This window comes from Schistocerca gregaria, chromosome 1 (genome assembly GCF_023897955.1).
Source record: "Schistocerca gregaria isolate iqSchGreg1 chromosome 1, iqSchGreg1.2, whole genome shotgun sequence".
NCBI classification, from domain to species: Eukaryota; Metazoa; Arthropoda; class Insecta; order Orthoptera; family Acrididae; genus Schistocerca; species Schistocerca gregaria.
This window is the reverse complement of record NC_064920.1, coordinates 1,105,048,977-1,105,061,279: the sequence shown is the minus strand read 5'-3', so window position 1 is coordinate 1,105,061,279 and position 12,303 is coordinate 1,105,048,977. Positions and strand designations below refer to the sequence as shown.

The 12,303-nt window shown below is 40.1% G+C and overlaps 1 protein-coding gene across 1 annotated transcript in view; it reads left to right on the top strand.

The window, feature by feature from the left end:
- Window positions 1–11,286, top strand: part of LOC126291597 (trypsin alpha-4-like) — an 82,519-nt gene extending 71,233 nt beyond the window's left edge. Inside the window, exon 9 of the mRNA XM_049985172.1 lies at window positions 11,278–11,286. Coding sequence (XP_049841129.1) covers window positions 11,278–11,286 — 9 coding nt within the window. The remainder of the gene's footprint in view (window positions 1–11,277) is intronic.
- The last annotated feature ends 1,017 nt before the right edge of the window (window positions 11,287–12,303 follow it).

Genomic DNA, 12,303 nt, shown 5'->3' with positions numbered 1-12,303 from the left:
TTAGGGTGTGCTGAATGATAGTTTGTGATACAGTCAGTATATGTCCTTTTTTGAAATAAGCCAAAATGAAGCCTTCCACCACCATTCCTTATGTGCAGATCCAAAAAACTAATATCGCCATTCGTTTCAAGGTCATATATGAACTTTATTTTAGCACGCAAAGCATTAAATGAGGACATAATTTCACTAATGTCAATTTCATCGCCATTCACAAGCAATAATGTATCATCAACGCAGCTAATGTAAAAGACAATTTTTTTTTGCCAACTCAACATTTTCATGAAATCATCTGGTTTTAAGGTGATTGATAAACACGTCAGCTAAAAAAACCACAAATCGTGTTTCCCATACTGAGGCTGTCTTTTTGCACATAAATTTCGTCGTTGAACTGGAAAAAGTTAGATTTGCGCATAAGAGACAAAAGGTCTATAAACTCTTCAATTTTGTTGTCTGTCAAGTTACTCAGCATTAAACTATTTTACACAATATCAATAGTTTCATTTACTGGGATATTAGTGTATAAATTCACAATATCCAGAGACAACAGCTTCATTCTAGCTGTAGTGGGGATGTCTCTAACTTGCTCAATTAATTGTTTACTATTCTTCACGGATAATTGTTTATGGAATCGAAAGTGTTTTTTAATATGTTTAAACATTTTCGCGCAATTTTACAGAAGAGACGCCTATATTATTCACGATTGGTCTCACAGGTCACCCCTCTTTATGGACCTTAAGTTGGGTCCTTAAAGTAGGTGTCTATGGGTTCATATTTCGCAAAGTCAGCTTCTCAAACGGTGTAACAATGTCTTTATATCCTTTTAACCTATCATTAAATTTTTTCTGTGCATCACCACTAAGATCTTTCTCAATTCTCACAATATTATTATTAAATAAAAGTCTTTAGTTTTCTTAATGTTCTCATCTTTGCTAATTACAATTACAGTGTTCCCTTTATCGACTTGAGTAACGATCGCTTTATTTTTATGCAATTTACTATTTATACTCTTAATCTTTCTGTTTTCCGTAGAACACATTGTCTTTATCGCTGCACGATTTGGGAACCACAAGCAGCCCACCATTCATAATAAAGATCACCAAACAGTTGAATTTCAAGCAAGCATGTCCTTACTTTGAACTCTGTAGTATTAGCACTGCTTAAAAACTCAGTAGCTGGAACCGAAGAAAGTGTACACAGATGTAAACCAAATCAACATGCAAACCAGAAACTCTCAGTACCTTAATAAAATATATTTCTATTTTTTAACATTTCTATTATGTACTGCGTTAAAACTTTGACAGATTTGTACTGAAAGTTACTTGTTTATGATGTGAGCCTGAAGTTAATCATGTTGTTCTCATGGTCGAATATTCTGATTGTAATTCGGATACGGACATCATGTGTTGCTGACCCAACTATATTAAAAAAAAAGAAAAAGAACAAAAATGTGCAACTGAGACTGAAAAATAAAAGAGATATAAAAAAATGTCACTGATCAGATACGTTGCCCCATTTAGGCGGTATACTGCACTCAAGCAAATACTGATAATACTGAAATTATATGCTCACATATATTCTACAATAAAAATTGTTTTGTAGCCCTTATATAATAAGTTGTGTTGTTTCTGTGCATAAAGTATACTTCCTGCATTAATTTGTGGAATCTCTCACGCATATTCTATTCTTAGTGAAAGATGGTTGAGATCATTGCTCATTAGGAAATCTTTGATATTTTTATTTGAAAGATAACTTTTGCTTGTAAAAAATAATACCACATGTAAAGCAAATGTCTCAAGTTGCACCTGTTATGAAGAATACCGTTGAAATGTTTCTGTGCCATAGTCGATTGTGTAGTGTGTGCATGTTGTACTCATTTGCACATTTCGTGCTTCTGCTCAAAAATACATAAGTATAATATAGGAAAAAAACATGGTTCATTAGAACAATGGAAGTATATATAAATTAATTTATGTGGTTGCAATTGTAAGTACATTACTATTTTACTTATTGTAAAGACATCCACACAGCACATACAGTGGTGCTAACTACACAAACATGCTAATGAAGGACAGGACTGTACTAAAACAACTCTAGCTATCTGAAGATCGGCGTAATGACTCGGAACGAGTCATGGCAATAAAATTAAAGTGTTTAAAAGTAATTTGTGGCTGGTTTGTAGTCTCCCTAAACAATCTATAAATAAATATCACTATTTTGGGATGTTAAATCTTACTTAGATTTAACTGGTAGGCTTCTGGAACAATGGTATGTAGGACATCCGTGCTGGAAACTCAAAAACTTGTTTTTCACTACTGCTTGAGTATGTGAAACCTTCACCAGGTCGTGTTATGGGAGGAAATAAAAGGAGTTGAGAAGCATGCTGCTACCTTCGTAGCAAGCCAACGAAGAAAGTACGAGTGTTGCATTCTCATCTTTGGAAAACAGATGACTTTCTTTTAGTGAACGATGTTCAGCACGTTTAAGGAACAAATGCTATATACTATTAATTATTCTCATGCATCTATCGTATACCTCGAATAAAGACCACGAAAACATATCGGAGACACACGGTCATTTCTCCTTCGCTTGGAACGGGAAATAGAAGGAGAAATAGTGATATGAAGTAACATCTGCGTCTGTTGTTGATTTCTGCGCTTCATTGGTTAAACAGATAAATCGCCTAATAATGTCTCAGGAGGACTTTTTTGGCATTGAGGTCAACACTACTATGTATCTATAAAGAGGAAATAGGAAAAAGAACATTTCAAGTATAAACAACGTCTAGATCTATTATCGTTTTCAAACTATACTGAATAAACAAGAGATAGACTATATTAATTTTAGTACTACCAGGTCGATTTCATGATCGGATGTTTTCGAACAGCGGGTAAGGAACATGATAGTCAGTTAACAGGTTTAGAGGAGAAAGAAAAATACGAGAGCTGATTAACAAATACTGTAGCCTAGTTGATCAAAATATCTTTTACAACACTAGGCAACTTTCATGGCTTCTTAAACGGTCCATATATTCCTGATGACGGTTTTAACAATACGTTAACGTACTTTGCCAAAACCTTCGGTAATTTCGTAATGGGGCTGGCACTGGCTAGTGCTTTCAATACAGTTACATGTTTTTACCATCAGGTTCTGAAGACCATGAGATGTTGGGATTTGCAAAGTTTTTGTGGCGTAAAGTGTTCCAATTTATTTGTATTCATTGTAATATCCATTCCATGTCTATCCTCATCTCGATATATGCAGTATAATCTACTTGCTGCGAAAGTACGCGAAGTGTGTGGATTGTTCTATAGATTGAGAGTCCGTTCACCACATATATCTATTTACTTCCGTGCAGTCACTGTAAACTGTTGTAAGATACTCCGGTTATACATGCAGGTAGAATACGTGGAAAACTGAAGACTGTTAGTTGTATAGAAAGGCAAACTGCATTATGGAAGCATAGTGAGGCACTCGTCGCCCTACCGTTATCATCACCTGGAACCTAAACGTATGCAAGAAGAACTACTTATTAGTAATCTCTCTTAGTGGCAACTCAACATTGATTGCTTGTACATCAGAATTTTCATTAATCGCGAACCAAACTGAAGCAAGTAACAATACGTCTGCCATGCAACGTGTCACGGTTCAAGCATTCAATAACGAAGAATGAGGAGTTATTTCGAAATAAATCAGAAAGAAGGACATTGTCTTTGTATTGTCACGGAGCACAGACTTACGAGTACAAGGTTATGATTTACAACAAACAAACATAACATCATGTTTGCATATTCACGATTCGTCAACAAGGAAAAATCTTCAGATGGGTCGAAAAAAATGTAGACACCATTTGATAGTTAATACCTTTGGAACGTATTGTTTCAATTTTGCACAGTTGTGTAGTCCATTTTCTCAACATATCGTGGCTCAGGTTTTCCAGCAGGTGACGGTGCAGCAATGACTGAAGCGACATTGTCGTTTAAGCATCGTTAAGGCCGTATTGAAGCGCTACTGGAATGTACGAAAACTTGATGGCGGTACAATGGCAACGACGTAATGTGTATGGAACACAGCCACAACACTTTATCGTATTCAGGATAAATTTCAGGCCGAAGTTACTGTTCAGGATGTACATTAGGAAAGGTCTGGACGACCAAAAACATCCACAAGTCCAGCTTCCAGCGGTGCTATTTTGTGAAGCAGGGTTCACAAGAGAGTGGGGTAAGCTGACCAAGCGTACGATGAATTCTGAAGGCTGCAAAGTGGGAAGTGTGCATTCCAAGGTCGCCACACACTGAACGAAGACGACCGAGATCGACGGATGGAGTACTGCGAGTGGTTTGAAGGCATGCTTCTCGACGATGAACGGTATGCTGGGATGGTTATATGGTCTGACGAGGCGCAATTAAAATTGAACGGTACTCTAAACCGCCACAACTGCGGGTACTGGGCTCCTGAAAATCTTCCTGTTCACATGGACAAATAAGTTAACCTAACGGCTGTTCACATGTGGTGTGGTATGTCATCACGCGGTTTGACAGGCCCATTCTTGTTTACCTGTCACCTGAAATGTGTTTGGAAATGAAAGATTTTACCTACAACAAAATGGTGCTCCATCTCACTACCACAGAGATTTCAGAGCCTACTTGGATGACAGTCTGCCTACATGATGGACAGGTAGAACAGGTTCTGTTGAGTGCCCACCTTAGTCTCCAGACCTTACACCTCCTGACTTCTACCTAGGGAGGACCTTAAAAAAGGAAGTTTTTTTAGTAGGAGACAGCTGTACTGAACGAGCTATGACAAACCATCAAGGTGTCCTGTGCGGTTATTACACCAGCAATACTGGCAGCCGTAGTCCGGTCAACAGTTCAGCGGCATCGACGTTGTTTGGCTGCTAATGAGGGTTACTTTGAACCCATAAAATAACCTTCCCTCCCCCCCCCCTCCAGCCCAAGAATTGTAACGTTATCTCGTTTTATTTCATTAATATTGACTGTTGAGCAGTGTCTACATATTTCTGGACCCCTCTGTATTTTATACTTCATGAGAGCTGAACAACCTTAAATCACTCACTGCAAAGAGAGAAAAATATTTTCGGTGATATAACAAGCTTCCATTCAACTAAATATGAGCAACCTGCGAGGATTCATTTTACCTTGCGTAAGTACCCCGCATCATGTCGGCTCACGGAGAAATCTCAATTAAGCAATGCCATCGTAACACCGCCACTCTCACTGTCTCACTGTGGTAAATAAACTGAAATAGTCTGGCCGAATTCCTTATTCATTGTAGAACCTTCACAACAGCATAAATCTCCATCAAATGAGGCAATCTTCCTCTCATCATCAGAACTGACCAATATCAACATTAGCATCCAACAGAATAGGCCAGAAAATGGCTAATTCTCTTTCAAACAGGTAGATCCTCATGGTCCACAGTCCACGAACGAATTCTATTAGTTGGAAGCACATCTGACTTCCAGAGACTCAAAATCACTACATTACATATACGAAAAAGCTGGTTCAGCACTTATATTGATTAATCGAAACTGCTTACAGCAGATTCATGTAGAGTATAGCAAAGATATATATCGCGATCCACTATAAACAAGAAATAAGAAATGAAAGTGTCAAATAAAGAGGCATATTTAATATTCTCTTCATGTTGTAGTCCATGAAACTTGCCAGAATTGATGTACTCCATTTCAACACAATTCAGGTGCACAATCCTTTTAATTCTCAAGAAGCAAACATAGTAGTGAAACATAGTAATGATTACATTTCATCTTTGACTTTAGAAGATTTAATATCTGATTGCTAAGATTCACTCTCAATAACTATATACTACTTTTCCCAGAGATTTACAGAGCAAGTTGCAAAAGCAGTTGTGCGCTATTCTACACTCATGGAAATGGAAAAAAGAACACATTGACACCGGTGTGTCAGACCCACCATACTTGCTCCGGACACTGCGAGAGGGCTGTACAAGCAATGATCACACGCACGGCACAGCGGACACACCAGGAACCGCGGTGTTGGCCGTCGAATGGCGCTAGGTGCGCAGCATTTGTGCACCGCCGCCGTCAGTGTCAGCCAGTTTGCCGTGGCATACGGAGCTCCATCGCAGGCTTTAACACTGGTAGCATGCCGCGACAGCGTGGACGTGAACCGTATGTGCAGTTGACGGACTTTGAGCGAGGGCGTATAGTGGGCATGCGGGAGGCCGGGTGGACGTACCGCCGAATTGCTCAACACGTGGGGCGTGAGGTCTCCAAAGTACATTTATGTTGTCGCCAGTGGTCGGCGGAAGGTGCACGTGCCCGTCGACCTGGGACCGGACCGCAGCGACGCACGGATGCACGCCAAGACCATAGGATCCTACGCAGTGCCGTAGGGGACCGCACCGCCACTTCCCAGCAAATTAGGGACACTGTTGCTCCTGGGGTATCGGCGAGGACCATTCGCAACCGTCTCCATGAAGCTGGGCTACGGTCCCACACACCATTAAGCCGTCTTCCACTCACGCTCCAACATCGTGCAGCCCGCCTCCAGTGGTGTCGCGACAGGCGTGAATGGAGGGACGAATGGAGACATGTTGTCTTCAGCGATGAGAGTCGCTTCTGCCTTGGTGCCAATGATGGTCGTATGCGTGTTTGGCGCCGTGCAGGTGAGCGCCACAATCAGGACTGCATACGACCGAGGCACACAGGGCCAACACCCGGCATCATGGTGTGGGGAGCGATCTCCTACATTGGCCGTACACCTCTGGTGATCGTCGAGGGGACACTGAATATTGCACGGTACATCCAAACCGTCATCGAACCCATCGTACCATTCCTAGACCGGCAAGGGAACTTGCTGTTCCAACAGGACAATGCACGTCCGCATGTATCCCGTGCCACCCAACGTGCTCTAGAAGGTGTAAGTCAACTACCCTGGCCAGCAAGATCTCCGGATCTGTCCCCCATTGAGCATGTTTGGGACTGGATGAAGCGTCGTCTCACGCGGTCTGCACGTCCAGCACGAACGCTGGTGCAACTGAGGCGCCAGGTGGAAATGGCATGGCAAGCCGTTCCACAGGACTACATCCAGCATCTCTACGATCGTCTCCATGGGAGAATAGCAGCCTGCATTGCTGCGAAAGGTGGATATACACTGTACTAGTGCCGACATTGTGCATGCTCTGTTGCCTGTGTGTATGTGCCTGTAGTTCTGTCAGTGTGATCATGTGATGTATGTGACCCCAGGAATGTGTCAATAAAGTTTCCCCTTCCTGGGACAATGAATTCACGGTGTTCTTATTTCAATTTCCAGGAGTGTATTTAGGCATTTACTTCATAGATCTGGTACACAGTCACTGCTAGCTGTTGCTTTGGTTAATTTGGATGGTGCAACAATTACCTTGGCATAATTTTGACTTGACGCGATCTAAATCGTTTTATTGTTCTTCTGCCCATATCCAAACTGCAGCTTTCATCAATTGCTTTCGTAATAAGTGTGCTGACAGACAATGATCCTCAACAAGTCGACGAATTTTGTCTTCCCATCTGTTCCAGTTTCACTGCCGATTATATGTTCTGTGATTATTATTATTGTAGTTTTGTCGCTGCTGTGAGCCTGATTTTGGTTGTGTCAGATATTTTGATTTCCTTCCTGCATTCAGCACTCTTCATTAATCGCTTCTATGCAATCGAGCGTCAACAACATTTCTTCAAATAGTGGTGGAACTTAACTTTAATTAAGAATTGAATTAAAACTTCATCCTTTACGAGATCATATTGGTATATGTTTTCATCTCAGAGATGTTGAAACTATCTAATCATTGTGCCTTTTTGATTTTGTAATTTGTATTTTGATTTTATATTTATAACTCTGTATTCACCTAACCAGAAGTCTTGTTCCACCTACCACTGAACTTCACTAATTCCCTTTATATGTTACTGCAACCTATCCATTTCCCTTTTTAAATTTTCTATCTTACAACCCCATTAAGGGATTTGACATTCCACCCTCCCATCTGTAGAACGCCAGTTTTACTTCTCCTGATAACAACTTCCTCCTGAGCAGTCCCTGCCCAGAGATCCGAATGGGGGACTGTTTTACCTCCAGAATATTTTACCCAAGAGGATTCCATCATCATTTAACCATACAGTAAAACTGAATGCCCTCGAGAAAATCTCAGTTGTTATTTCCCCATGCTTTCAGCTATTCGCAGTACCAGTACAGCAAGGTCGTATTGATTGATGTTGTATGGCCAGATCAGTCAATCATTCAGGCTGTTGCCCCAGGCAAAGCTGCTGTCCCTCTTCAGAACCCAAATGTTTGTCTGGCCTCTCAACAGATACCCCTCCATTGTGGTTGCACCTATAGTACAGGTCTCTGTATCGCTGAGATACCCAAGCTCCCCACCAACAGCAAGGTCTATGGTTCATGTGGGGACATTACACATTAGAACGCATATTTCCATTAAAGTCCATGTCAGGTTCCAATCTTATCCATAAATCTTGTGATCAATCGCTTATAGAAAGAAACTGAATATTTAAATTCCATGCTATCCTAAATTTTACAAGTTATATGTATGAATATGTTAAAAACACGAAGAAATATTACAATGTATGAGTACTCATTACCTATAAGTTCATTTTCGCTCATTATACACTTCCACTCATTGTAGCAACACATCTCAGTAGGTCTTACTGATAGTAAATAATACACTACCTTGTTTGAAAGTTAGACTTTCAACTTAACTTTCAAATGTCGCTGATGAAAACACCAAAGCATATGAAACAGAATAAAATCAGTCACAGAAAATTTTACAAATTTTATTGAAAAATTGAATTTTTGCAGAAGTAAGATCAAATTACATTCAAGAATTGTTAGATTTGGTGTATTATTCGAAGCACTAATATTAGTTGCTTGTACTTATATAGTGTTTTCATAAATGACATTACTTAGAATGTCGATTGTAATCAATATATTAATTAAAATGGTGACATTTTATAAATAAATATATGAATTAGAATTGACTTGATAACAAATAGTTTTAAGATTACTACAAAGAAAAGGTGTATTATTTTAAGAATGGTCAGAATACAACTACTTGAAAGATGATTTTCTACAGATACAACAACTAACTTTATCCAATGATTTTCGTAGGGTGACTCAGGGGGTCCACTGCTCTATGAGGGGACGATTGTTGGGCTGGTGTCATGGGGCCACGAATGTGCAGTGCCTCCCTACCCCACAATCTACACACGTGTCTCCAGCTACGTAGATTGGATCATCGACAGGACCAGTGATTGATAGCTGTATCCCTAGCACCATTACACCTGTATTTGCTACAGTTTTTAAATACTGATAAAAATTGATGTTCAATGTTGTGTTATTACAATATGTTATCAGTATCAACGTCTGCACACAGGTGACAATAAAATTCAATCAGCAGTTTAATTTAGTAGCACTCTTGTACTTAGGTCATAATCACCTTTGTTCTTAATAAATATCCTTACATTCTAATATCTGTTATTCAGTGCTCACCTTACACAGCAAAGTAAAAACATGCAATTGTGATGGTTAGGCATCATCTTTTAATTATTATCTCAAAGAAATAAAAATGTGATTATGAAACTCGGTGAAGGTATTAATTCTACTGTACATATTAACCATGGTAATAATTGTTTCCACATTGCATCTGTGAATGAAATCGGACGAAATCTAGCAAATCACCCAACAAAAATGTAATACACCTTGTAGTGATTATGGAGCGCTTTTTATATCCTATTTACATCTGCTCAAATAGAAAAACTTGTGTACTGCTTTCAGAGTCTCGTTCCTCATCTCATCCCTCTGCAGCACTACATGTCTCCAGCACACAAATTGGCCACCACAGCTGAGGTCGCCAACTCACCCCTGTGCACGGACGTTAGATTCGGAAATAGCACGCTCGAATCCTAGTGGCAGAAGAAATTTTCAAAATCCTTTGACTGGCAAGAACAGGAGTGTGTTAATGTAAAGTTCCAAGTCACCAGACTTTGCACCAGTGTCCTCTCATCAATTCGAAATCTCTCTGCCGTGTCCAGTAGAATGAGGGCATGACACTGTTGATGGTGATCCGTGTGCTGGATGGGGGCGTTAAGCTTGGAGCCCTCCTTGATGCTATTTGGGCTGTGTACCAGCACTGGGTTTCATCCTGCAACAGCCCCAGGCATCGAACTTACTCAGTTTACGCTGATAGTATCACAAAGACATTATTTGAGCAGCTCTCATCTGGGATATTAAGAATTGTCAACGATGAATAAAAAGATGTCGCTTAGCTTTCATGAAGAAATGACGACTCTTACAGACTAATATATCGCCCTCTGGCATTCTGATTGTGATAGAAGATGATACATCTATGTGTTCTATGGCTAGGCGACGCATTACTATTGTGATGAAGCACTTATCGTCCGTCAAATAAACAAGTTGCATATGTAAAAATTTTATTTATTGATCAAGACTTAAATGATATTCTTTAGTCCGAAAGTTTTAGCACCAGCAAAGAGCAGTGCCTGAAAGAATGCTTCTTGCCAAGAAGAAAGCAATGACAACTGACAGTAGGTAAAACTTTAATTAATTCCTACTGAACTATGGTTGCCTTCTTGTAGAACAGGAATCCAAAGCCCCCAACGATGAGTAACATGAGAATTTTCTCCCTTATCTCATCATCAAACAACATAAACACATCACACTATACACATCCATTACTGTGACCTACACTCAACTCCCATTCACTTACATACAACTCTCGAATGCCACATGAAAACTGGCCATTGAGCATGTAAGATAAACATACTTTCTGATTAATTGGCTCAACCTACTTCTCAACGTCTTCCATCCAACAATGCCATCCTACTCTTTGTGTCTGATATCCAAACAGCTCTTTCCTTTTCCATTCTTCTCTAGACAATTAGCGTTATTGTTTTCGATTATGATCTATTAAACGTTGGTTGTCTTATGCACCTATAAGCAAATGTTGCCTTTGGTACTGGAATTATTACATTCTTCTTGAAGTCTGGGGGTGTTTCGTCTGTTTCTCACATATCGGATGGAACAGTTTCTTCATGATTGGGTCTTCCACTGATATTTTTAATTTGTGGTAATGTCATCTGCTCCACATGCCTTGTTTCGATTCACGTCTTTTGGCGCTGTGTCAGATTCTTCTCATAGCAACTAGTCATATATGATATCGTATCATGCGGAAAAGTGCTCTATTTTGATTTTTACGTTGTCTCTTTTTCAGCAAACATAGTGTGTTCCCGCTTTAGATGTTCCCAGTTACTACTAGTGAATGTGGGCTGGTGTTGCAATATTGCTGGTGACATCAGCATGCTAATCTTGCTACCTTTTTCACCTTCTCTTTTGTTGTTCGTGTTCGGCTTCAGTAAAGTTGGCACTTGAAATGTGCCTATGTGATGAACACAAATGCCTATGGTCTAGTGTAATGCTGCTTTTAATATGTAATGTCTATAAATATGGGTAACTGATTATTGTACAATCAAACACGGTTGCTATATAAGCATTGAGACGAAAGTTATAGCAAGTTTAGCGAAGAGGAGTGAATCAGAATTCAGTTCGATATCTGATGCAAGGCAAGCCGGCACAGATAGCTTGGTGGCAGTGCTGAAGGCTTCTGTAATGAACCGAATACGGTGCTGTCGCAAAGTTGCAGTGACTCGCATGAGTGATGAGGCGGCCACAGCGAACAAAAACTAAGTATCTAAGGCGGACATCCCTCCACACTGGGAGAAGTTGACTGGTCCTAGTGGCGCCCTCAACCAAAGAGAAAAAGTTCTTTCACTAAACAATTAAGACAAGGCAGGGAGTAGCGTAAACAATTAAATGAAAGCACAGTTTCGTAATTCTGGTGCTAGAGAGTTAATAAGGTGAAGTTAAGCTTATGCATGTTCAATTTTGGGAAAAAGATGGTGGCTGACATCACAGTAGCACAGGGACGGAGAAGAAGGGCAGGAACGCCATTGTTAGAGTCATGGAACTCAGGCAGCTAACAGGACAGATGGGAGCCACCGCCATTAGCCTGACTCTCGTAAATAAGCCTTGCATTTTGCTCAAACAGAACCACAGTGTGTACAGTCACTTGTGTATAGGTTGTCCGATTTTATAATAGTGAATTAAAGGTTTGATTTGGTCTGTGACCATGTCAGAGGTATAGACGGACATAGTTAACTTACCAAAGCTCATTCTGCGCAACAACATGGATACCGCTGGAACTGTGAAGCCAGCTGCTGTGCTTGCTCCTACTGCTGCA